This window comes from Hyperolius riggenbachi, chromosome 7 (genome assembly GCF_040937935.1).
Source record: "Hyperolius riggenbachi isolate aHypRig1 chromosome 7, aHypRig1.pri, whole genome shotgun sequence".
NCBI classification, from domain to species: domain Eukaryota; kingdom Metazoa; phylum Chordata; class Amphibia; order Anura; family Hyperoliidae; genus Hyperolius; species Hyperolius riggenbachi.
The window spans coordinates 10,128,270-10,156,256 of NC_090652.1; the positions used below are offsets into that span (position 1 = coordinate 10,128,270).

The 27,987-nt window shown below is 45.0% G+C and overlaps 1 protein-coding gene across 3 annotated transcripts in view; it reads right to left on the minus strand.

Annotated features, from left to right (window-relative positions):
- Positions 1 to 344: 344 nt before the first annotated feature.
- LOC137525371 (rho GDP-dissociation inhibitor 1-like) overlaps positions 345 to 27,987 on the minus strand; it is a 139,294-nt gene continuing 111,651 nt past the window's right edge. For all 3 annotated transcript variants that reach the window (XM_068246432.1, XM_068246433.1, XM_068246431.1), the window contains exons 3-6: positions 15,384 to 15,467; positions 12,780 to 12,856; positions 10,061 to 10,124; positions 345 to 621 (exon numbers count right to left, since the gene is read on the minus strand). In XM_068246432.1, coding sequence (XP_068102533.1) covers positions 422 to 621; positions 10,061 to 10,124; positions 12,780 to 12,856; positions 15,384 to 15,467 — 425 coding nt within the window. In that variant the 3' untranslated portion in view covers positions 345 to 421. The remainder of the gene's footprint in view (positions 622 to 10,060; positions 10,125 to 12,779; positions 12,857 to 15,383; positions 15,468 to 27,987) is intronic.

The window sequence follows — 27,987 nt, forward strand, 5'->3', positions numbered from 1 at the left end:
AGCAAAAGCCAAAGGATCAGCATAAGAGAGGATAAGCATTTTTCAGAAGCAGGCCACAGCTGCCTTAATGTTTCTCACATGACAGGTCTGCTTTAAAAGGATCAAAAGTACAAATAAATCTCTTGTCTTTTTGGCCTTTTTATTCCTGTATTTAATGATAGAATAAAAACACTTTCACATACCATTACTTCATAAGAAATCAGTGATGGTTCTCCAGTCTGAACAATGTCCATGGGAGAAGTTAAACATTTCTCTTTATTAAATACGGTCTTTACAAGTTTTGTATATTTTTTTGTCCTTAGAAACTACAAGAAACTATTAGAAAACAGATGTAGAAACCATGATAAGTCTTGTACAATCTTTAATAAGCAGTATAATTGTATCCCCCTAAATAACATAATGATGAAGCTCTCGTTCCCATCTATTCCTTCCAATCCTTTTTTATACACATGTTCCACTCCCAGGTCAGGTGGTTGGTCTTGTCATCATCTGTAAACCAGGACTTCATGTTATAGGTCCCCCGGACCAGCATGCCTTTGGGCGCCTCCTCCATCGGCGTTAGGAACTCGTATGCTTCGATCCGAGGACCGTAACTGCCGACCATGTGGGTTTCTTTGTCAACTGTTTGCCAAAGAGAGGAAAATGGGCTTTCAGAATTAAGAATGGTAATTAACATAACATTGCGATAAGTACCACGATTACTTTCCTTCTATAAATAATAATAATTACCATTCTATAGTATTACAAGTATCACCATTCCACCCTACTATAACAAGTAGGACAATCACATCCTTCATCTAATATGTGACGTTATGTCCCTTTTATCATAACAAGTGCAGCCAGTATCTCCCCATGTAACAGTAGCAGCTATGATGCTCCCCATATGGCAAGTGCCACCACTATGCCTCCTGTTCCATATAACAAGTGCTGCCATCATGTCTCTTCTATGGTACAACATAATTTCTCTCCTATAACAAGTCCACCCCATCCCTACCACATATAACAAGTATCTCCCTCCCCCCTCCCATCCCTACCACATATAACAAGTCCCTCCCTCCCCCCTTCCATCCCTACCACATATAACAAGTCCCTCCCTCCCCCCTCCCATCCCTCCCACATAACAAGTCCCTCCCTCCCCCCTCCCATCCCTACCACATATAACAAGTCCCTCCCTCCCCCCTTCCATCCCTACCACATATAAAAAGTCCCTCCCTCCCCCCTCCCATCCCTCCCACATAACAAGTCCCTCCCTCCCCCCTCCCATCCCTACCACATATAACAAGTCCCTCCCTCCCCCCTCCCATCCCTACCACATATAACAAGTCCCTCCCTCCCCCCCTCCCACATAACAAGTCCCTCCCTCCCCCCTCCCATCCCTACCACATATAACAAGTCCCTCCCTCCCCCCTCCCACATAACAAGTCCCTCCCTCCCCCCTCCCATCCCTACCACATATAACAAGTGCTGCCATCATGTCCCTTCTATGGTACAACATAATTTCTCTCCTATAACAAGTCCCCCCATCTCTACCACATATAACAAGTCCCTCCCTCCCCCTCCCATCCCTACCACATATAACAAGTCCCTCCCTCCCCCTCCCATATAACAAGTCCCCCCCTCCCATCCCTACCACATATAACAAGTCCCCCCTCCCATCTCTACCACATATAACAAGTCCCTCCCTCCCCCTCCCATATAACAAGTCCCCCCTCCCATCTCTACCACATATAACAAGTCCCTCCCTCCCCCTCCCATCCCTACCACATATAACAAGTCCCTCCCTCCCCCTCCCATCCCTACCACATATAACAAGTCCCCCCCTCCCATCCCTACCACATATAACAAGTCCCCCCCTCCCATCCCTACCACATATAACAAGTCCCCCCTCCCATCTCTACCACATATAACAAGTCCCTCCCTCCCCCTCCCATCCCTACCACATATAACAAGTCCCTCCCTCCCCCTCCTATCCCTCCCACATATAACAAGTACCCCTCCCATCTCTACCACATATAACATGTGCATCCAGAAAGTAATCACAGCTCATCACTTTTTCCACATTTTGTTAGGTTACAGACTTATTTCAAAAGTACATTTAGTTGTATTTTTTTCCCTCAGATTTCTACACACAACACCCCATAATAATGTGAAAAAAAGTTTGAGATTTTGGGAAATTAATTAAAAATAAAAAACCATAAATCAAATGTACATAAGTATTTACAACCTTTGCTCAATGCTTTGTCGATGCACCTTAGGCCACATACACACATCAGACCATAGTCTTTTGAAAATGAAAGATCACAGACCAATTTTACCCCTTTCCATGTAGTATGAGAGCCATTCCTACACAGTCTATTCTATGGAGCTGCACTCCCCATCAGACAGAGATCTTACCCCCTTCCATGTAGTATGAGAGCCACACCTACACAGTCTATTCTATGGAGCTGCACTCCCCATCAGACAGAAATCTTACCCTCTTCCATGTAGTATGAGGGCCACACCTACACAGTCTATTCTATGGAGCTGCACTCCCCATCAGACAGAAATCTTACCCCTTCCCATGTAGTATGAGAGCCATTCCTACACAGTCTATTCTATGGAGCTGCACTCCCCATCAGACAGTAATCTTACCACCTTCCATGTAGTATGAGAGCCATACCTACACAGTCTATTCTATGGAGCTGCACTCCCCATCAGACAGAAATCTTACCCTCCTCCATGTAGTATGAGAGCCACACCTACACAGTCTATTCTATGGAGCTGCACTCCCCATCAGACAGAAATCTTACCCCCTTCCATGTAGTATGAGAGCCATACCTACACATTCTATTCTATGGAGCTGCACTCCCCATCAGACAGAAATCTTACCCCCTTCCATGTAGTATGAGAGCCATAATCTACACCAGGGGTCTCAAACTCAATTTACCTGGGGGCCGCAGGAGGCAAAGTCAGGATGAGGCTGGGCCGCATAAGGAATTTCACAATCGCGGCGCATCGCCGCCTCTGTCCGCCCCTCTCACTCTTCATTCACAGAGAGGGGCGGGGAGAGGCGGCGATCCGTGCGGGGATTGACATTAGGAGGGGCAGAGCTGAAGCTGAAAGCTCTGCCCCTTCCAGGAAATGCCGGTGGATTGCCCCCCCCGGGCGATTTGGGGGCTCTGCAGCCCTCGTTTAGCGGTGGGGATGCGGCGGATTACTTGGGAGCACTGAAGCGAAGCTTTTGCCGGCGAGGGCCACAAAATATTGAATTGAGGGCCGCAAATGGCCCGCGGGCCACGAGTTTGAGACCCCCTGCTCTACACAGTCTATTCTATGGAGCTGAACTCCCCATCAGATAAAAATCTTTGCAAGATGCTGCACACACAGATGCTGTACACATGCAAAAGATCAGTATCTGCAAAAGATCTGTTCCTGCCAAAGATCCGTTCCTGCAAAATGCATTCATAGTCTATGATATCTGCAGATCATCATACACACCTTGTTTAACTGACATTTATCTGCAGATCAGATCCACCAGGATGGATTTTCAGATCTGCAGATGATTGTCAGATCTGCAGATGAATGTCAGTTAAACAAGGTGTGTATGAGGATCTGCAGATCTCATAGACTATGAATGCAATTTGCAGGAACGGATCTTTGGCAGAAACAGATCTTTTGCAAATACTGATCTTTTGAATGTCTACAGCATCTGTGTGTGCAGCATCTTGCAAAGATTTCTGTCTGATGGGGAGTTCAGCTCCATAGAATAGACTGTGTAGGTATGGCTCTCATACTACATGGAAGGGGGTAAGATTTCTGTCTGATGGGGAGTGCAGCTCCATAGAATAGACTGTGTAGGTGTGGCTCTCATACTACATGGAAGGGGGTAAGATCTGTCTGATGGGGAGTGCAGCTCCATAGAATAGACTGTGTAGGTGTGGCTCTCATACTACATGGAAGGGGGTAAGATTTCTGTCTGATGGGGAGTGCAGCTCCATAGAATAGACTGTGTAGGTGTGGCTCTCATACTACATGGAAGGGGGTAAGATTTCTGGCTGATGGGGAGTTCAGCTCCATAGAATAGACTGTGTAGGTGTGACTCTCATACTACATAGAAGGGGGTAAGATTTCTGTCTGATGGGGAGTGCAGCTCCATAGAATAGACTGTGTAGGTGTGACTCTCATACTACATAGAAGTGGGTAAGATTTCTGTCTGATGGGGAGCGCAGCTCCATAGAATAGACTGTGTAGGTGTGGCTCTCATACTACATGGAAGGGGGTAAGATCTCTATCTGATGGGGAGTGCAGCTCCATAGAATAGACTGTGTAGAGTATGGCTCTCATACTACATGGAAGGGGGTAAAATTGGTCTGTGATCTTTCATTTTCAAAAGACTATGGTCTGATGTGTGCATGTAGCCTTTGGCAGCCATTACAACCTCAAGTGTTTCTGAATAGGATTCCACAAGCTTGGCACATCTATGCTTGGCCAGTTTCCCAATTCCTCTTTTGCAGCATCCCTCAAGCTGCCACCACCATGCTTCACTGTAGAGATTGATATTGGCCTGGTGATACGCGGTGCCTGGTTTCCTCCAAACATAATGCTTGGCATTCACACCAGAGAGTTCAAGGTTTGTTTTATAAGATCAGCAAATTTTGTTTTCTCATGCTCTGAGAGTCCTTCAGGATCCTTTTGGCAAACTCCAGGCAAGCTGCCATGTGCCGTTTACTAAGGAGTGGCTTCCGTCTGGCCACTCTACCATACAGGCTAGTAGATTGCTGCAGAGATGTTTTTTCTGGAAGGTTCTCCTCTCTCCACAGAGGACCTCTGGAACTCTGACAGATAGACCATCAGGTTCTTGGACAGCTACCTGACTAAAGGCCCTTCTCCCCGCTCGCTTAGTTTAGATGGATGGTCAGCTCTAGTAAGAGTCCTGTTGATTCTGAACTTCATCCACTTACAGATGATGGAGGCCACTGTGCTCATTGGGCCCTTCCAAGCAGCAGACATTTTTCTGTAACCTTCCCCAGATTTGTGCCTTGACACAATCCTGTCTTGGAGGTCTACAGACAATTCCTATGGCTCCATGCTTGGTTTTTGCTCTGACATGAACAGTCAACTGCGTGTCCTTATATAGACAGGTGTGTGACTTTCCAAATCATGTCCAATCATCTGAACTTACCACAGGAGGACTCCAATTAAGCTGCAGAAATATCTCAAGGATGATCAGGGAAAACAGGATGCACCTGCGCTCAATTCCGAGCTTCATGTAAAAGGCTGTGAATACTCACGTACTTCTCTGTGTTTTTGTTTCTAGCATTAACTGCTAAAGTTCACCTGCCATTAACAAAGTGTAGAGAAACCGAGAGCCCAATATAGTGTAGTATGTTAAGCATAAATGAAGTAAAGGTTATCGTGAGAAAATTATACTCACAAACATGGGTTACCACACAGGCAACCACTGTATAGGCAGGTGAGGAGATTAGACCTGTCCTCACTCAGGGATAAGAAGTGGCTCTCTGTAGATGCGAAAGGGGGTAGATCACCCCTCCACCAGGGGTGGACACGGTATAGCAGTAGGAGAACAGAGGCGCCAGCAGGATAAAAGTGGATAAAAACTTTAAAATTTGCTGGGAGGAAGTGGTGGACTTACCTCCATAAAGCAGACACGAAAGACTGTCTGAATAGTAGTCACATTTATTAATTAGTACCCCAAAACAGTGCAACGCGTTTCGCAGGCCCAGCCCGCTTCATCAGGCAATAAAAATGGGGACAAGACTGTAGACAAGAGACAGTACATTATGCTATAGTAAATTCTGCAAATTTGCATATTAATATATTGCATATCATAAAGCATACCATATGAAATAAATAGCTTCGTGGAGATGGCATAAAAGAGTTGGGTGTGCAAGTAGACAATAGGGGGTAGAGGCTATGGTGCTCGTGACAGTAATGGGCTATGGGGTGTTATTTTACACAGATTTGCAATGAGTGGTATTGGTAATGGAAAAGGGTATATGTCAGCAAGAGTAATGGGTAATAGAGCATTGAGAAGAGAACAGGGGGCCAGAAATACAGGGTAAAGTGTGCAAATAAAATAACAAAGAACTCACCAGAATTTCAGCAATAGCAGGTGTAGCGCCTCAGTGAAGTGGTGAGGACGCTCAGCTCCTTATATATACAGGTTCTTGCTAAAAGGGCCAATTAGATGTATGGGAGGTATTTGGTGGGCGGGGTTAGGGTGAGTGTGCGAGCAGCCAATGGGCTCTCGCCACCTGTGTTCAGTGAATTGGGTTTTTGGGAAGGGTGGGTGGGGTTAGGGCGGGCTTGTGAGTAGCCAATGGGCTCTCGCCACCTGTGTTCGGTGTATTGGGTAGTTGGGGGGCGGATACAGGTATCATGGTTACCAAATGTGCAGCTGAATAGTGTACTAGCTGAATAGAGTACTGGTTAAGGGCACTGTCTTTGACATGGGAGACCAGGGTTCAAATCCCGGCCGGGGCATTATCTACTCATTGGTGTTTGGATGCTGTAAATGGGCAAAAGAATAAATTAAGTAAAAAAGAATATGCAAAGGTCTTTTTCAAGATTTAAATAAATATAATGATTTGATCCAGTGGGAATAAAATTAGTATATTTGACAGAGGGATTGATGTGTAAAAGTATTTAGCTGCCATCTAGTGGACCAAAAAGTTATGACCCGGTCCTAAGACACAAGCATCAATAGACATGTAAGAGCAACATAAAAATTAATAGAATAAATAGACATGTAAAAGCACCATAAAATTAATAGAAACATAAATATAATATAAAAAATAACCAAATATGGATCAACTTAGTAGTCCTGGACAATTGTAGCAACTGGTAAAAAAGCACATAACAATCAAACCAAATTACACTTTTTGACATAAAAATATGTAGAATAATAATCAAGCCAGAGGTGTAGTTGTAAAAATGGACGGTTACACTAAAACTTATTGGGACAAATAAAATAAAATACAATAAATAAAAAGTCATGAAACAAGACAAAAAAAGGGTAAAAGAGAGCGGCCAAGATAAAAGAAAAACGGTACAGGAGGTATTTTAGTAAATTTTTTCCAGAACTTCATTCAGACCCTCAGGGCTGAGGGTTCTTATAGTTTGTATCCAGAACATTTCAATTTTTTTTAGTTTTTCGAATGCGTTTGATGAACTTGCATCAATTGAGTCAATTAGTGTAATGTTGAAGAATTGTGGGTTATTGGCGTGGTGAGTGCAGAAGTGCCGTGATACGCTGTGAAGGGGGAATTTTTTAGTGATGTTTCTTTTGTGTTGTCCGATTCTGCTGCGGGCCAACTGTGTAGTCCTCCCCACGTACTGGAGTCGACAGGGACATGAAATGAGGTAGATGACAAATTTAGATTCGCAGGTGAGGTGTTTTTTTATGGGATATTGAATACCGGTACTGGAGGACACAAAGAATGTGCAGGTGTTGATGAATTGACAGGCTGTGCAACGGTTTTTGTTGCAAGGGAAACAACCAGGCTCCTGTGTTTGAAGGGTGGTGGGTTGGTTTGGTATACGTAATTTGCTTGGCGCTAAGAGATTGCGGAGATTTGGTGCTCTCCTATATGTAATTGATGGTGTTGTGGGTAGTATAGGTCGTAGATAGGGGTCTTGCATAAGGATGTCCCATCGGTTTTTTAGGATATTGCGGATGGACAGATGTTGGGCATTGTAACGAGTGATGAATCTGGGGGGGCATGTAGTATTAGTAGGTTGTTTGGTAGTGGTATGAGGGTTGGGATGTTTGGCTCTGTATCTTGCATCTTTGATCAGTTTTTTGGGGTAATGGCGGTCTGTGAATTTTTTGGTAAGGATCTCTGATTGAATGTCAAATTGTGATTGGTCCGTGCAGTTCCTATGTATTCTTCTGTATTGACTGTAGGGGGTGTTAGTAATCCAAGGGTGGTGGTGAAAGCTATTGAAATGTATGTAGTTGTTGGCATCGACTGGTTTGAGGTTTTTGATGGCAAAATGTCTTTTGAGTGTTAGTTTGCGGATATAACTATTGAGATCTGAGAAAAGTTCGAATGTATTGACTTGATTAGTTGGGCAAAAGGATAGGCCTTTTTCTAAGAGAGTAGTCTCATGGGTGCTAAGAATGTGGTCTGATAAATTGAAAATGCATCTGCTAGCTTTTGTGGGGGGTGGGGTTGTGATTATGGTTTGTTTCTTTTTCCTTTTCCCTCTACTTCCTCTTTTTCTATGTCTGGTAGTGTTCGTTTGGATTTGTTGGTGAGTTGGAAAAGTACTATCTCTGATCGCGGGCTTGGTAACTGGGTAGAGAGAATGTTTTGTGATAGTGCTGAGGGAAGTTCTAAAAAAGAGGGGGAAAGGGTGTGGTTAGCTGATTCACTGCTGGAGGTGGGGTTGTCATTAGTCATTTGAAAAAAGGTTTTTATATCAGTTTGGAGTTTGTGTGAGTTGGTGGTAGTATTGACCTGGGGTGGATTGGGGTTTTGATTGGTAGGGGATTGTGGGGTGGGGTGTATCGTAAAGTCTAAAGAGTCGGGGTCCGAATGGCAGATGCTAATCTGGGATGCTTGGGCAGGTGAATCAACGGTGGTTGTAACAGGTATAGTGGGAGTGGTATTTGAATTAGTGATGTTAGTGTTCTGAGTGGTTTTGAGCAATGTTGCCGGGGGGCCATTGGGTATAAAGTTGAATTGGATAGAGGTCTGGTCTTTGTTGTTTTTTTTGCCGGCCCCAGTACGGGGGGTAGAGGTGATAGATGTTTTCTTGTTGGTTTTAGTGCGTTGGGTTTTTGGAGTTGCTGTGGGTTTTTTTGTGAGATCAAAACTGTTTGGGGGAGGGGCCATACCCATGAAGGGAGTGGGCTTGGGTACGGTGTTGGGGTGTGGTAGGGGAACAGTGTGTGAGGCTGGAGGTGTATGCAAAGGTGGTGGGGGAAGTGCTAAGGATGGTGTTGGTGCCTTTGGTGTGGGGAGTAGAATGGGAGGTGGTGGGAAGGGTGGGAACCTATATGTGGGTGGGGGAATATTGAGACTCATAAGTGGGGGCAGTGGTGGAGGTGGATGATTGGGGCCCATCGGCTGCGCAGCGGGGATGGGACGTGGCTTGCGTTCCCTCTCCCGATGCTCAGCATACGCTAGACGGTCCCTGTTCAGTTTTTTAAGTTTTGACTCTATGGTGTCAAGTTCGAAGCGTTTAACTCTAGAAGTGAGATTTGACATATACCCTTTTCCATTACCAATACCACTCATTGCAAATCTGTGTAAAATAACACCCCATAGCCCATTACTGTCACGAGCACCATAGCCTCTACCCCCTATTGTCTACTTGCACACCCAACTCTTTTATGCCATCTCCACGAAGCTATTTATTTCATATGGTATGCTTTATGATATGCAATATATTAATATGCAAATTTGCAGAATTTACTATAGCATAATGTACTGTCTCTTGTCTACAGTCTTGTCCCCATTTTTATTGCCTGATGAAGCGGGCTGGGCCTGCGAAACGCGTTGCACTGTTTTGGGGTACTAATTAATAAATGTGACTACTATTCAGACAGTCTTTCGTGTCTGCTTTATGGAGGTAAGTCCACCACTTCCTCCCAGCAAATTTTAAAGTTTTTATCCACTTTTATCCTGCTGGCGCCTCTGTTCTCCTACTGCTATACCTGCCATTGAAATCAATGGGGTCCACTGCGAATGTTCAGTTTGCGAACATTTGTTCGCATTGTTCATTCCATCACTAGTTCGGGCCATGTGATGTCACTGAGGACAGGCATGACTACCAAAATGAAACACATGCTGAAATATTGGTATGGTCCAATGCTGTAATATTGGTATGGTCCAATGCTGTAATATTGGTATGGTCCAATGCAAACTCTGAACTGGGAGCTTAAACTGAGAGGAACCTAAATTATCACTCCAATACCCGACCCAATTCCAAACCTACGTCCTACAACCAACCTGCTTCTTCCATTGCGAATGAAAAGGGCTTATACACAGCCTGATTCTTCGATACCTATCGTTTTGCTGATTGACTTAATGCTTGTGAATGAAAAGCTTACCTCTGATTCCTTTCCTCAAGGTGTTCTGTAAATATTTCAACCCTGACACGATTTCCTTGTTCACCTAGAAGGAGAGAGAGAACAGGAAGTGGATTGTGAAAGTTCTGAAAGTTCTGTACACAACGATGTTCAGCATTGGCCTCGGCTCAGTCTCAGAATATCCTCGTCCCAGTAAAATCCCTGAATCCCCCCACTTCCTGGTATTGTGGCCACTCTGCTCCCATCCACGCCTCACACTCGCTGTCTATCGTAGTTATTTATTTATAAAAGGAACCCATGAGAATCCACCATGAGGAGATGAAGTAAAACCATGTATATGTTCCAGCCAGAAGTCGAAGTCTGGCCACTTTGGGTTTTGGACAGTCAAAACTAGAAGTGGCGTCTCACTGCGGCCAAGGCCTGAAATGAACAGATTTCTGGCGGCTTTGTTCTTCTTATCCAGCTCTGGCTCCTCCCCCTATCCCCCTCCTATTGACTTCTGTGAGCCGGGGACACATGCAATGTACCCTGAGTCATCTGTCGCGGCAGGGAAGTAGGAATTTGTGAGGTTCGTTCATGCAGAGCGGGTGCTGGCAGAAGCAATGTCTGCAGTGGTTCCCGCTCTGCTTCCCCTGCCGCGCGGAACCACTCTGCAAGCATGCGGGTGTCCTCAGCTGCCACAAGTCAATAGGAGGGGGCAGGGGGAGGAGCCAGAGCCCTAGGAGAAAGAGAGCCATCAGGAATCGATTGGCAGTAGCCCGGTCACTTATTTTTGACTGGCCAGAACCCGAAGTGGCCAAACGTTCGGGTTCTGGCCGTAGCATATACACGCTATAATTAAAAAAAAAAAAAAAAAGTGGTGGAGATGTCAGACGAACGACAGATTTCACCAATGATGAGTGGCCAATATTGGGCATTTTGCCCAATCTGGCGGATCCACTCAGTCGGCTGTTAAGCAGATATCTACAGAATGTGCGCATGTGGTGTGTAATGTGACTTCCACTTGCACGCACGGTATTCACAGGAGTCGGTCATTTGTAATATCGGTGTGCGGACAACATGGTTGGAAAGACTTGCTTTTGTATAAGGTATGTACGGACCTTAAAGTGAACCTCCAGACTAAAAATTGACTCAGCAGCACTGAAAAGGCCTGGTGTTTCTTTAACAGTTTCACAGCATCAGAACTTGGTTTCTCTTATACAAGCCTTATTTTTAGCTGCGCTGAAGAAAACTGCCCGGGCAGTTTTCCCCTTATGCTGTGCAAAGCATGATGGGATTTCTGATGTTGTTCTCGTTCTGCTGTTTTGGTGCAATTTTTTTTTTTTTACATTTTTAATTTGACATTTGAAGCCTAGCGTGTGCAGCTGGGAGGGGTTATCAGGACACAGGATAGTTGGAACTGTGTCTCCTGCTCCTTGTCACCTCCTTTCAACCAAAAAGATGGCTGCCACCATGACAAAGATGGCAGCCCCCATGAATCACAAACATTTGCCTGTTCTTTTAAAACAGGGTGGGTAAGAGATTATATTACCTATCTATTCTAATTAACATAACTAATGTAACTTAATGACAGTATGTTTGTTTAGGCTGAAGTTCCTCTTTAAGGAGGATCTGTAACAAAGGAAACTTCCCTTGGGAATATTTATCTCGGGGAGGGGGAAGCCTCTGTCTCCTAATGAGGCTTCCCCTGTCCTCTTCACCCTCCAGGATCCAAAGGTGGCAGCCCCCAAACAGCAGCGATGTAAATATTTATTTTCCTGGCTCCAGTGCAGGTGTAGAAGCGGCTGTCTGATGGGCAGAAATATTCGACCCCGATCCCTACTGGGCAGGCACGAGGCACTTGCGAAGTAGAATGGACCTCAGCCATTTCCGCTGGAGGCCATTGGAAAGCCGCGACTGCGTCTGCGCTGGAGGCGGGAGAGTAAGTATTGCAGGCACTGCTGCGCCCGCACCACAGCCGACACACGCTTGTCGGCTGTATTTTCGGAGGCAGCAGAGCTGGATCCCGGAGGGTGAAGAGGACGGGGGAACCTCATTAGGATCCAGAGGGTTACCCCTCCCCCAGGTAAGTACCCCCAGGGGCTTTTTGTTACAGTTCCTTTTTAAGTGGTTCAGAGCCGTCAGGTTAAAATACCTTCTATGCTCGGGGTGCTGTCAGTGCTGCCCCCTTATTTTCTTGGGGGCATGGGAGGCCGACACCCGCCACCCCTGTTGAGATGCAAAGAATTTTGCATGGGCCAACTCCTGCAGTGAATAGCAGTGAGTTAGTTTAGACTCTGCACATTCTGGCAAGCTCAATCCACGCTATAGGAGGAGAGAGGCTCCACCCACAGGAATCTATCCATGCTATAGGAGGCTCCACCCACAGGACTATCTACCCTATAGGAGAGAGACTCCACCCACAGGAACCTATCCACAATATAGGAGGAGAGAGGCTCCACCCACAACACTATCCATCCTATAGGAGGAGAGAAGCTCCACCCACAGGAATCTATCCACGCTATAGGAGGAGAGAAGCTCCACCCACAGGAATCTATCCACGCTATAGGAGGAGAGAAGCTCCACCCACAGGAATCTATCCACGCTATAGGAGGAGAGAAGCTCCACCCACAGGAATCTATCCACGCTATAGGAGGTCGCCCTGGCCATGTAGAAAGCAATACCTCCCCATTTATGTGGCTAGAGAATTACTTTAAACTGTAGAACCATCACAAAAAACTCAATATTTTACTTTTATTACCTTAAAAGTTATTTTAATCCTATAAGACACGCCCTCCTTCATTACGAAGATCTTGTCCTTTAGTGAGCATACATTGCCTGCAGATAATAAAGAAATAAATAAAAGTTAATGACATAGCTGACACAATCCTAACATCTATGACACAACTACTTTAAAGAGAACCCGAGGTGGCATCTGGTAATCCTAACAGGACCCAGAGGCATGTTGTGTGCACAATGACATGTCTCTGTGTCATTGTACCGCCGCTGCCGGCCCCCCCTGCGCTGTGCTGCACCCCCTTAAAAGATCACCAGGCTAGTGACAATCTGCTTGTCACTAGCCTGCTTTATTTATGTGAGGCTGTCAGTCATCCTCGTAGCATCTCCCCCTGGATTCCAGGCTCCTCCCACCGCTCCCCGTCTCTGTTAGCTTCCACCAATAGGAAGCCAAGCCGCCACCCAGGAAGTCATTTTTTGATACATTGTCATTTCTATGACGTGCTGTTTTTGTTTTTAAGTGCTTTTATTTTGTATATTGTCCTCAAAGTTACATTTCACTGGCTATTGGCTGCAAGATTTGGACTTTTATTGAAGTTTCCTATATGGATGCTCTTTGTATGTTTACTCTTATTTACATCCATTTAGGCACTTATCAGGGTGCAAGTTTTTGCTTTGGCTCATTTGCTTTTTAGTTGACTACTTTCTGCTTCATAGGAGCGGACATATCGTTAGCATCCTATTAGGTCTTTGCTGTGGCAGCAGTGGCGTAACTAGAACTCACTGGGCCCCCCTGCAAAACTTTGGATGAGGCTCCCCTTGACCCTGCTGAACACTGAATAGGGACTGTCTACAAATCTTTGTCTGCAAAACTTTGTATGATTCCTTATCAGTGGCTTAGCAGATGCAGTCATTAGAAAAATTGTGTAGAGAGCAGACTTTTTTTTTCTCTCCATGCCCTTAGTTGTCAGTCTCTGAGGACAGGGAAAAGAAACGTCTCCCCCCACAGGGCCCCCTGAAGCTTCTGGGCCTCCCTGCAGCTGCATCCCTTGCAGGGTCTATTGTTACGCCCCTGTGTGGCAGTGAGCTGACACAGCTTAGGGATCAAAATACAACTTGTGCCTAGTCACAGATGAGGAGGGAATTAGACAGGCTAAGGTCTCTAAATACATACAGGGTACAATTGTCTCGGTTTCCCTTATGACCCTGTGCAGGTCCATAGTGTGGCGTTACACATATCCTGCCTATAGAGGGCACCAGAGCACTACTATAATAACCAGCACACGCTAATAATAGCTATACGTAGCAATAAATCACATGAAATCGTTTTCACACATTGTCACAATGTCTGGATAATTATCTTGTTCCCAGAGCCTATAGTTACATGTACCATAACAGGGGACTGTTGCGGTCCAGCAGCTCAAGTTCCGCCTGATAAGAAAGTGACATTCCAGGAATTGGGAAAACTGGTTCCCTGCGTTTCCTATCCTCCGCAAACTACATACGGTAGATATAAGTTTAATGATTGCATTTATAATTTACAGTATTATTTTTAAAAATTAATGAAAACTTTGGTCTAGCTTACTTCCTGTATCAGACAGCCGGGCACCCAGCCACTCTCTTCAGGAGCCTGGCAGTCTGGGCGCCTCCTCCGCCAGAGGTCATACCTGTCTACATAGTGGTCATACTACCCTGGCGGTAACGCCCATATGCCTTACAGCCATGCGCTCGCTGGCATGGCAGGAAACGTACGTGACGCGGTTGCAAACATGTTCAATTTAGGGGCAGTTTGGAGAGTGTTTTAGCCAATCAATTTCCGAGCTTTTATTGTGAGATCAATGCACTAGTAAAGCAGTTACCTTTGATATGGAATTTAAAGAGGAGCTGTCAGCTATTATTTCTCAGAAAAAAGAACACCACATATATAAGTAGATAAATACTTGCTCTACTTACATAACATATGTATTGCACTGTCCACGTTTTGATTTAAGTGAATATCCCATTTTAACTGTGGCTATTTTGAAGCTAATCCTGATGTCATTTCTTCCCTTACTCTCCTCTGCCTGATAGTGTATGCATAGCCCGCCCTCCACTATAGAAAGTGCATTGTTTCAGCCTGAGCAATATTGGCCAATCAGAGAGGAACAGAGGTGTGGGAGGGGAAAACAGGAGGGAAAGAGGCTTCAGCCAATCAGGCTGCATTAGTTATGTCTGAGGGGAAGTAGAGAAACAAAAAAGGACAACCCAGCATGCCCTGCAACTTCCTTTTTGTGTACCAAATAAGAGTCAGGGAAACTGGGGAATGATCATTTAACAACAAGAAAAGTAATAGTGATTTTAACTTTTGGTAAATATAAATAAAAATAAATAATTGGTTTTTGTTTTCAAGCCCAGCAGTTACACTTCAGTGTTCTCTCCAGAATCTTTTCCAGATGGGTGGCATGAAAAAGTAGCCGGGTGGGGCGAGTTGAGAGCATGCTGGGGCGGAGCTTCTCTGCACAACTCTGCTTCCAGCATAGGAGGAGGCAAGCCGATCACAGCACAAAACTAGCCGGGCGGACCACCCAGCTAAAAGGGCCTGGAGAGAACACTGGGCCGTTAGGATAATTTTGAATCGAGGCGATTTTACCTGTTAAATTCATTTTCAGGGGCTCCGGGGCCTCGCAGCACACCAGCTCCATCTGCATCACTTGTACGTTGGGGGCGTTTACATCTACGACAGAGAATACGAAAATAGAATGAATAAAATTTACAAACAAACACAAAGACATCCACTTCATTCATTGCTCCGACCAATGACATTGGTGCAAATGCATCATTTATGTACAGTGGGGTTGATTTTTCAAAACTGGCACAGAAGAGAAGCAGTAGCCCAATAGGACGCCCCGTTTCATTGCTTTGAGCAGCCAATCAGAATCCTTGTACCACCAGACAGGAAAGATCTCTTTACCTGGTTTAGGCAGCTTTTCATTCTCTTACTGTAGTTTTTGTACCAGTTTTAAAAGATATGTCCAAGCATGGGGTTACAGGTTATGTCTGCAGGACCACATAACACATCCTTACACTTCTGTGGTCACCAGCAGATTTTATACACCTCAGAGATCAGCACACACTGCAGCTAGTTCAAAATCAGTACAGGCTGAGAATAACAGCTTACACTGGAAATAGCAGAGATCAGCACACGCTGGAGCTAGTTTACTATCAGTACAGGCGCAGAGTAACAGCTTATACTGTACCTACTGGAGGTAGCAGCAATCAGCACACGCTGCAGCTAGTTTACTATCAGTACAGGCGCAGAGTAACAGCTTATACTGTACATACTGAGGGTAGCAGAGATCAGCACACACTGTAGCTAGTTTATGATCAGTACAGGCACAGAGTAACAGCTTATACTGTACATACTGGAGGCAGCAGAGATCAGCACACGCTGCAGCTAGTTTACCATCAGTACAGGCACAGAGTACACATAATACTGTACATACTGGAGGTAGCAGAGATCAACACACGCTGCAGCTACGTTACTATTAGTACAGACACAGTAACAGCTTATACTGTACGTACTGGAGGTAGCAGAAATCAGCACACGCTGCAGCTAGTTTACTATCAGTACAGGCACAGCTTACACTGTACAAAGTGGAAGCAGCAGAGATCAGCACACGCTGCAGCTAGTTTACTATCAGTGCAGGGACAGAGCAACAGCTTATACTGTACATACTGGAGGTAGCAGAGATCAGCACACACTGCAGCTAGTTTACTATCAGTACAGGTACCGAGTTATGCGTTAGGGAATCATTTAATAAACTTGCTTTATGGAAGTGGCCCAGATGACCTCAGCCGAGCGCGATCTTTAATGAAAGGCAGATGAACAGCGTGTGAAGCTGCAATGTGAATTATGCACTCGGAGGCCCGCTTAATATTCAGGAGGTGATTTGCCCGCAGACACCAGTAATCACGCAGCATTCAGTCAGCTTATCACCGGAGTGGCGGCAGAGAATACGGCTGTCCGGATGGCTGCGGGGAGACCGGGAGCGGCAGACGCATCGCTGATTGCGCACGATAAAGATACGCCTGCAATTTCCTCACACTTCTCTCCAGGATAACCCAATTCTTAGGGGTATCCATTTGTTGTGGTGCCATCAAAGCTCTACAGAAATTAATTACCAGCAGATCTCCCATCCATTATTTTATAAGGGATATTGATATAGAAACAATGCAAATTTAAAGGGAACCCGAGGCTAGAGTGATATAGAGGCTGCATTATTTATTTCCTTGTAAACAATGCCAGTTGCCTGGCAGCCCTGTTGATCCTCTGGCATAAGTAGTGTCTGAGTCAAAACCCTGGAACCAGCATATGGCTAATCCAATAAACCAGCTGAGTCAGAGTACCTGACCTGCTGCATGCTTGTTTTCGGGTCCAGGGCTAAATGTATTTGAGACGCACAAGATCAGGACGACAGTCATCTGCATCGTTTAAAGAAACTCTGAAGCCAATTTAAAATCTCGTTTTTACCTTCGATTTATGTTAAGTAGTATCAGTAGACCTGAAACACCGCATTCCCGTGGCAGAATGAGGTGTTAACCCTCTGGGCGATACAATTATATCGCCCAGGAGGTGGCGCAGCACTATTTTTTTTAAATTTTTTATTTTATAAAATTAAACCTGGGCTCGCTACATGATAGCCGCAGCGCAGCGGCATCCCCCCACCCACTCCGATCGCCTTCGGCGATCAGAGTAAGCAGGAAATCCCGTTCAGAACGGGATTTCCTGCTGGGCTCACCTGGTCGCCATGGCGACGGGGCGGGATGACGTCACCGACGTCATGGACGTCGGAGGGAGTCCAGATCCACCCCTCAGCGCTGCCTGGCACTGATTGGCCAGGCTGCGCAAGGGGTCGGGGAGGGGGGGGGGGGGGGACTGCACGGCACGGCGAGCGGCGGCGATCGGAAGTTACACGCAGCTAGCAAAGTGCTAGCTGCATGTAACAAAAAAAAAAATTATGCAAATCGGCCCACCAGGGCCTGAGAAATCCTCCTGCGCGATATACCCCGAGCTCAGCTCGGGATTATCGCTCAGGAGGTTAAAGACCCCCCAAATCCCGGAGCAAAATTCCACGACTTTCCAGGTCATGGGTTTTGCTGCCCGGAGAGGCAGAGCTTTGGGCTATAGCTCTGCCTAACTGAAGTCAATCTGTGCGCAGATCTCCGCCTCTCCCCGCCCCTCTCTGTGAAGGGAGAGGCGGCGATCGGTGCAGATTGACTACAGTAGAGGCAGTGCTACAGTGCTAAGCTCTGCCTCAACAAGGAAGCGCTGCCTGAACTTTGCCCGGAGGATTTCTGGGGTCTAAACCCCTCGTTCTGCCATCGGAATGCGGCGTTTTCGGACTACTGATACTTCTTAACATACAGTACATGGAAGGTAAAAAGGAGATTTTAATTTTGCTTCAGAGTCTCTTTAAAAGGAGATAAATATGGCAGCATCCATATCCCACTCACATCGGGTTCCATTTAACCAGTAGCCGTGTGACACAGCTGTCACCCTGGGACACAGGAGAGCGATCGGCTGTTATAGGCTGAAGCCTATGACAGCCAATCGCCATGAATGGCTGACTGGGGGGGAGGGAGGTATTTAAGGAAAAAAAAATAGAATTTATTTAAAAAAAACTAAAAACTAATATTTATAAAAATAAACACAAGGGGAGATCAGACACCACCAACAGAGAGCTCTGTTGGTGGGGAGAAAAGGAAGGGGGGGGGGGGGGGGGTCACTTGTGTGCCGAGTTGTGCAGTCCTGCAGCGAGGCTGCAGAGGCCAATGTAGCAAGAAATGGCCTGGTCTTTAGGGGGGGGGTTTAACACTGCGGTCCTCAAGCAGGTAAAGATGATCTTTACTGATCATAACTTAATGAACAAAATGTCTTTTTTTTACAATATTCATTTATAAATTATTTAGTCAGTGTTGTGCCCATTGTAATATCTTTCCATGATTTACATTCTGAAATGTAACAGATTGGGCGACATCCTAAGTCCTGACAGGTGATCTGAGCAGAATGTTTATTTACTGAGAGTTCTGAAGCCAGCAGAAAACATCTGGTCTCCCAGAATGCTCTGGGAAGAGAATTCTACATAATAAAACAGGTTAAGTATGACTGGGAGGGCGGGGCTCCATGCCAATATAGATCCACGTGACATTTAATGGTCTTCTTTATCGCATCTTGCTTGGAAGCTGCCATGCATGGACAGAAGAATCAATTCGATGCACATGGGCTGTGAATAGACGATTGGCACTCTGATATACCTCTAGCGCAGAACAGTCCCACCAAAGGGAATGAAACACTCATTGCAAAATGAAATGGGGGTGCACAAACCCTTGAAAAGGCTCCCACCCCCCAACATACTGGACTATTGCCATGGCTGGGAGAATTCCTACAACTGGAAAGGTTACTCACCTCTGTAGGGGGAAGCCTCAAGGTCCCAATGAGGCTTCCCCCTCCCCCGTAGCTGCAGGCAATCCAGCACTGGCTCCCTGGAAGCAACCCGCAATCCTCCCTCGACAAGCCTGACAAGTGCTGATACATTTACCTTCCCGGCTCCAGCGCAGGCACAGTATCGGCTCTCCGCTCGGAGATAGGCGGAAATAGCCGATCTCCGTCAGGTCCGCTCTACTACGCAGGCGCAGGAGATTGCGCAAGCCGCCTGCGCATTAGAGCGGACCGACAGCGATCGGCTATTTCCGCCTATCTCCGAGCGGAGAGCCGATACTGTGCCTGCGCTGGAGCCGGGAAGGTAAATATTGACATCCCCGCTGTTCGGAGGGGAACAGCGAGACTGCTGTGGGTCCGAGGAGGAGGGGGGAAGCCTCAATAGGATCCGGAGGCTTCACCCTACTGAGGTGAGTACCCCCCAGGGGAGGTTTTTCTCATTAAAGGTTTCAGTGGAGCTGAACTCTTGCACAGGACAGAAGGAAAACAGAGCAATGCACCCTGTGTGTATTTAGAGAGTTTAGCCTGTATAATACCCCTCATCTGTGACTAATCACCTCCATAATTTGATCTCTCTGCCGTGTCTGCACAGGAATCTCCTCTGCCTTGGCAGAGCAGCTAATTTGTAAACACAGGAGGTTAACAATATGTCTGCTTCCATGGAAGCAGGAAGTAGATGCACTGCAGGTTTATTGCAGGATTTGTATCAGCTGTAACACAGAAATGCATTTCTGTAAAGGTTATTATGCTGTTGCTTATCTTTTAGAGCAGAGAGGAAGTTCTGAGTTCAGGTCCGCTTTAACAAAGGCGGCGGACGTTCCTAACGTGGCGATGAGACGGCAGGTTCCCCGGCGTCTGTACTCCCTGCATCAGGCCGCCTCCCCCCGGGCTGCAAATGATTCCACTCTATAAGCATCTGATGAGAGATCTGATCTATTATTTATCATATGAGAGCAGGAGATGCTGTGATCGGGGAGGAGGGGAGGAATTAGGGACGACTTGGGGGAAGATAAAGCAGCTGCTGTGTAATTACTCCGATATCGCAGCTGCCGCAGCACACAGATAATGAGTTACGTGTGGCATTGATTGCAATTGGTGGCAATAATGGCAGCTACCACAGCGCGACACCCCCTCTGCACCTACACACCGTGCAAATCCCATATATACCCCCTGCCGGGGCACAAAGAGCTTCCCAGTCCAACGCAGAACTCAGGATAAATCTGTGTAGACGGTCCTTAAAGGACCTCTGTCGCGAAAGTCTTAAAATTTAAAATACATGTAAACATACAGATAAGAAATACGTTTCTCCCAGAGTAAAATGAGCCATAAATTACTTTTCTCCTATGTTGTTGTCACTTACAGTAAGTAGTAGAAATCTGACATTACCGACAGGTTTTGGGCTAGCCCATCTTCTTATGGGGGGGTTCTCAGGGTTTTCTTTATTTTTAAAAGCACTTAGTGAATGGCAGTTGCTCCGTCTAACTGCCAAAAAAGTGTGCAGCAAGAAGTGAGGCTGGCCAGCTTCTTTGTATAAATATTTTTCAGGGAATGTCTTTATAAAGAATAAAGGCCATGCTGAGAATCCCCCATAAAGAGATGGACTAGCCCCAAACCTGTCAGTAATGTCAGATTTCTACTACCTACTGTAAGTGACAGCAACATAGGAGAAAAGTCATTTATGGCTCATTTTACTCTGGACGAAATGTACTTCTTATTCGTATGTGTTTTACATTTTAAGATTTTTGCGACAGTTCCTCTTTAAACCACGCCCAAAGTGAGAGGGATATGGAGTCTGCCATATTTATTTCCTGATAAACAATACCAGTTGCCTGGCAGCCCTGCCGATCTCTTTGGCTGCAGTAGTGTCTGAATCACACACCAGAAACAAGCATGCAGCTAATCCAGTCATACTTCAGTCCGAGCATTGCTCTGCTGCATGCTTGTTCAGGGGCTGTGGCTAAATGTATTAGAGGCAGAGGATCAGCAGGGCTGCCAGGCAACTAGTATTGCTTAAAAGGAAATAACTATGGCAGCCTCCACAGGTGACGGACATCCCATAATGATTCACTTTGCCACCAGTAAAAACGCCAGCATTGCTGATACATTTCAGAATGTAAATCGGGGTGAGTAAAGATTTATAAAATGTGCAAACACTGACTGAATGATGTACAAAGTAATATTGTAAAAAAAGAAGCAATTTTATGAATTACATAATAATCAGCAAAGTTTCTCTTTAAGATTCTTTGGGGTCCATTCACAAAGCTTAACCGCGGTACCCATAGGAAGATCAGATCGGGGAACTCCGCTGGCGAACAATCATTCCCCAATCTGCCGATATCATGATTGGAAGTGAACGGTTGCAAGAACGATTGTTCAAAGCAAACAATTTTTTCCGCTTCAGTCTATTGACTCACGCAGAAGATTGAACGACTGTTGCTTTTGTGATCCATCTTGACAGTCTTTCAAAATGAACGATCATCGCGGGTCACTGGCCATTTTTAACCTTCGTTAAACGAAAATGGACACAATCTTGCCGTGGGTATGGACCTTACTTATTTTTCAGAGTAAAATGAGCCATAAATTACTTTTCTCCTATGTAGCTGTCACTTACAGTAAGTAGTAGAAATATGACAGAAGCAACAGGTTTTGGACTAGTCCATCTCCTCATGGGGGATTCTCAGCAAGGCTTTTATTCTTTATAAAGATATTCCCGGAAAAGGATTTAAACAATGATGCTGGCCAGCTTCCCAGCTCGCTGCAGTTTTTTGGCAGTTGGACAGAGCAACTGCCATTCACTAAGTGCTTTAGAAAATAAATATATCCCTGAGAATCCCCTATAAAGAGATGGACTGGTCCAAAACCTGTCAGTTCTGTCAGATTTCTACTACCTACTGTAAGTGACAGCAACATAGGAGAAAAGTAATTTATGGCTCATTTTACTCTGGAAAAAATGTACTTATTTGTATAGGTTTACACATATTTTACATTTTTTCGCTGTAGTGCCCCTTTAACTCTAAGGAAAGCTAATGCACAAGATACAAAAATAAAGATACAATTCACTTTCCATCTAACAGTGGCCATACAGCTCACAATTTTGCTGCCCGATTGACCAATCCAATTCGCTAATTTTATTGAATGAAAATTGGTGCCACATTGCAGGATTGCCGATGGTGCCATATAGCAAATGCAGTCAGAAAGAAAGATTGCTGCGTGCACCTTCCGTCAAAGGAATGATTTATTATCATCAATAGTGACAGCCGCTGCTTGAAGATACAGACATCCAAAACACTGTGCGTATAACAAAACAGTTCAACGTGGTGTAACCATTTATCTTACGTATCCTTGGTGCAGGCTTAGTGGTATGGGAGGTGGGTGCAGGCACTGAAAGGTGGGGCGACGGCCGTTTCGCGTCTGACGCTTGGTCACGTGTTCCACTGAAGTGAAGAAGTGAGTCTTCCGGTATATGGCGGAGTAAACCCCGCCCCTTCCGGGATCGTCACTTCCTTTGGTGCAAAGGTTATAACCTAGGAGACCAAGACGCCTGTTTCCACATTCATTATGTAAACAGCCCCATGTATGCCGTTGCCATCCATATAGTAACACGCTGTCAAATTACGAACAGCGCGTCACGTTGGTAGACCAGGAGGAGCATATAACGATGCTGCATATATTGAGGTTGCGGCATTCCGTAATATTTAAACGGAAGTCAGTAATACTTAGACGGTAAATGGCTGGAGGAAAATTAACCTCCTGTTGCCGCTTTATGCATGTTGCGGTTAATCACTAGTTATTACTGACTTCCGTTTAAATATTACGGAATGCCGCAACCTCAATATATGCAGCATCGTTATATGCTCCTCCTGGTCTACCAACGTGACGCGCTGTTCGTAATTTGACAGCGTGTTACTATATGGATGGCAACGGCATACATGGGGCTGTTTACATAATGAATGTGGAAACAGGCGTCTTGGTCTCCTAGGTTACAACCTTTGCACCAAAGGAAGGGACGATCCCGGAAGGGGCGGGGTTTACTCCGCCATATACCGGAAGACTCACTTCTTCACTTCAGTGGAACGCGTGACCAAGCGTCAGTTAGACGCGAAACGGCCGTCGCCCCACCTTTCAGTGCCTGCACCCACCTCCCATACCACTAAGCCTGCACCAAGGATACGTAAGATAAATGGTTACACCACGTTGAACTGTTTTGTTATACGCACAGTGTTTTGGATGTCTGTATCTTCAAGCAGCGGCTGTCACTATTGATGATAATAAATCATTCCTTTGACGGAAGGTGCACGCAGCAATCTTTCTTTCTGACTGCATTTGCTATATGGCTGTTTTTTCCTTGTTGAAGCGGAGCACACGTCTCAGTGACTGAGTCTAAGACTCCAGATCGGTGCAGGCCAGTGAGTTCAATCTTTGTGCTGTGTATATATGCTTATACTCACAATAGCAGTAGGGAGTGCCACACTTTCTCTTTCCCTTTATACGAACATTGCCGATGGTGCCGCCTGCAGGACTGACATTGAAATCAGTGAAATGTATCGATCAAGCATGCTGGGAAACCTCATGGAGGCGTGGTCGATTGGGTGTGCAGGGGTAACAGCGTGCTATATTGGGACAAGCGCCAAGTTTTGTGGTTTACTGTCCGCTGTCCCCCCAATCGTTATGTTATTGTGACCCCCCCCCCCCCCTTGATGCCTGTGAATTCAAATCTTTCACCAGTCTGGCTGCCGCGAGTGTCCAGTTCCCCGCTTCCTCCATTCACGTTCCGCGTGGCCTCTGCCTAAAGCGCCGGTGCGTGACGCCACACATGCAGCAGCCACGTAGGACACAAATGTGGGTGGGGACATGCCCAGAATCATTTTGACAGAACTTTTTAATCCACCCTGGTGGTAACCCCGAGTCAGGCTTCCGGGGCTGGAAATCCACAACTCAAAGCGGTAACCCCGAGCCTGACTCGTGGTGACCGCCGCAAGGTCTACGCAGAGCATAGCGCAGCGGGTGTTTAAACTCACCTCCCCCGGGATCCAGATGCAGGCAGCCATTCTTCTTCCTGTCCTCGTAGGCTCTGGATCCCGTGATTCAGGAGAACAGATGGCAATCTCACTATAGGGTTACAGCACCACACGGAGGACGGAGGGAGAACTGCAGCGCTGGATCCCATGGGGGGTAAATGCTGGGCTGCTGCGGGCTTTCTGGTGGCATGATTGTTTCGCAGTTTCAGGGTCTAAAAGCAGGCAAAAAACTGCACCACTTAGACCCCAAAATCTGGAAATAATCATACTGCCAGGGATGTTAATCTACTTTTTGTTACTTTTTCAACTGCAGAGCGCGGAAACATTTTTTGTTTTTTAAACAGAAGATGAGAAAAGGTTCTCTTAGGTTACTTAGAAAAAGTGAATGGGATAAGGCAGGGGACACACTTGTCTTTCAGTTTTGTGCGCGCGCGTTTCTGCACACCATAAAATGTTTGTATACAGAAAAAAAAACGCACTTTTCCTCCACAGAAGCTAATGTTATCGATAGAGAAAACTGACAAAATGTGTAGATTTATCCTGCAGGATGTCAGCTTTGTTTTTTTCTGCGGGCGAAAAATATGTGAACTTACTCATTGATTAACACGAGTTCTCAGTTTTACCGTGCAGAAAACGCCCACGAAAAAAGTCAAGTGAGTCGCCTGCCTTAGTTTTTTGTAAAATAAATTGGCTAGAGTTACACACCAATTGCAGCATTGCATTATTATTATGTATTTATATAGCACTGACATCTTCTGCAGCACATTACAGAGTGCATAGTCATGTCACTGACTGTCCTCAGAGGAGCTCACACTATAATCCTACCATAGTCATAGTCTAATGTCCTATCATATTATTATTATGTATTTATATAGCACTGACATCTTCTGCAGCACATTACAGAGTACATAGTCATGTTACTGACTATCCTCAGAGGAGCTCACAATCTAATCCTACCATAGTCATAGTCTAATGTCCTACCATATTATTATTATGTATTTATATAGCACTGACATCTTCTGCAGCACATTACAGAGTACAGAGTCATGTCACTGACTGTCCTCAGAGGAGCTCACAATCTAATCCTACCATAGGCATAGTCTAATGTCCTACCATATTATTATTATTATGTATTTATATAGCACTGACATCTTCTGCAGCACATTACAGAGTACATAGTCATGTCACTGACTGTCCTCAGAGGAGCTCACAATCTAATCCTACCATAGTCATAGTCTAATGTCCTACCATATTATTATTATGTATTTATATATCAGTGACATCCTCTGCAGCACATTACAGAGTACATAGTCATGTCACTGACTGTCCTCAGAGGAGCTCACAATCTAATCCTGCCATAGTCATAGTCTAATGTCCTACCATATTGTTATTATGTATTTATATAGCACTGACATCTTCTGCAGCACATTACAGAGTACATAGTCATGTCACTGACTGTCCTCAGAGGGGCTCACACTCTAATCCTACCATAGTCATAGTCTAATGTCCTACCATATTATTATTATGTATTTATATAGCACTGACATCTTCTGCAGCACATTACAGAGTACATAGTCATGTCACTGGCTGTCCACAGAGGAGCTCACACTCTAATCCTACCACAGTCATAGTCTAATGTCCTACCATATTATTATTATGTATTTATATAGCACTGACATCTTCTGCAGCACATTACATACAGAGTACATAGTCATGTCACTGACTGTCCTCAGAGGAGCTCACAATCTAATCCTGCCATAGTCATAGTCTAATGTCCTACCATATTGTTATTATGTATTTATATAGCACTGACATCTTCTGCAGCACATTACATACAGAGTACATAGTCATGTCACTGACTGTCCTCAGAGAAGCTCACAATCTAATCCTACCATAGTCCTAGCCTAATGTCCTCCCATATTATTATTATGTATTTATATAGCACTGACATCTCCTGCAGCACATTACAGAGTACAGAGTCATGTCACTGACTGTCCTCAGAGGAGCTCACACTCTAATCCTACCATAGTCTAATGCACTACCATATTATTATTATGTATTTATATAGCACTGACATCTCCTGCAGCACATTGCAGAGTACATAGTCATGTCACTGGCTGTCCTCAGAGGAGATCACAATCTAATCCTACCATAGTCATAGTCTAATGCCCTACCATATTATTATTATGTATTTATATAGCACTGACATCTCCTGCAGCACATTACAGAGTACATAGCCATGTCACTGACTGTCCTCAGAGGAGCTCACAATCTAATCCTACCATAGTCCTAGCCTAATGTCCTCCCATATTATTATTATGTATTTATATAGCGCTGCCATCTTCTGCAGCACATTACAGAGTACATAGTCATGTCACTGACTGTCCTCAGAGGAGCTCACACTCTAATCCTGCCATAGTCATAGTCTAATGCCCTACCATATTATTATTATGTATTTATATAGCGCTGCCATCTTCTGCAGCACATTACAGAGTACATAGTCATGTCACTGACTGTCCTCAGAGGAGCTCACACTCTAATCCTGCCATAGTCATAGTCTAATGTCCTACCATATTATTATTATGTATTTATATAGCACTGACATCTCCTGCAGCACATTACAGAGTACATAGTCATGTCACTGACTGTCCTCAGAGGAGCACACAATCTAATCCTACCATAGTCATAGTCTAATGTCCTACCATATTATTATTATTTATATAGCACTGACATCTTCTGCAGCACATTACAGAGTACATAGTCATGTCACTGACTGTCCTCAGAGGGGCTCACACTCTAATCCTACCATAGTCATAGTCTAATGTCCTACCATATTATTATTATGTATTTATATAGCACTGACATCTTCTGCAGCACATTACAGGGTACATAGTCATGTCACTGACTGTCCTCAGAGGAGCTCACACTCTAATCCTACCATAGTCATAGTGTAATGTCCTACCATATTATTATTATTTATATAGCACTGACATCTTCTGCAGCACATTACAGATTACATAGTCATGTCACTGACTGTCCTCAGAGGAGCTCACAATCTAATCCTACTATAGTCATAGTCTGACTTCCTACCATATTATTATTATGTATTTATATAGCACTGACATCTTCTGCAGCACATTACAGAGAACATAGTCATGTCACTGCCTGTCCTCAGAGGAGCTCACAGTCTAATCCTACCATAGTCATAGTCTAATGTCCTACCATATTATTATTATGTATTTATATAGCACTGGCATCTTGTGCAGCACTGTAGAGTACATAGTCATGTCACTGACTGTCCTCAGAGGAGCTCACAATCTAATCCTACCATAGTCATAGTCTAATGTCCTACCATATTATTATTATGTATTTATATAGCACTGACATCTTCTGCAGCACATTACAGAGTACATAGTCATGTCACTGACTGTCCTCAGAGGAGCTCACTATCTAATCCTACCATAGTCATAGTCTAATGTCCTACCATATTATTATTATTATTATTATGTATTTATATAGCACTGACATCTTATGCAGCACTGTACAGAGTACATAGTCATGTCACTGACTGTCCTCAGAGGAGCTCACACTCTAATCCTACCATAGTCATAGTCTAATGTCCTACCATATTATTATTATGTATTTATATAGCACTGACATCTTCTGCAGCACATTACAGAGTACATAGTCATGTCACTGACTGTCCTCAGAGGAGCTCACAATCTAATCCTACCATA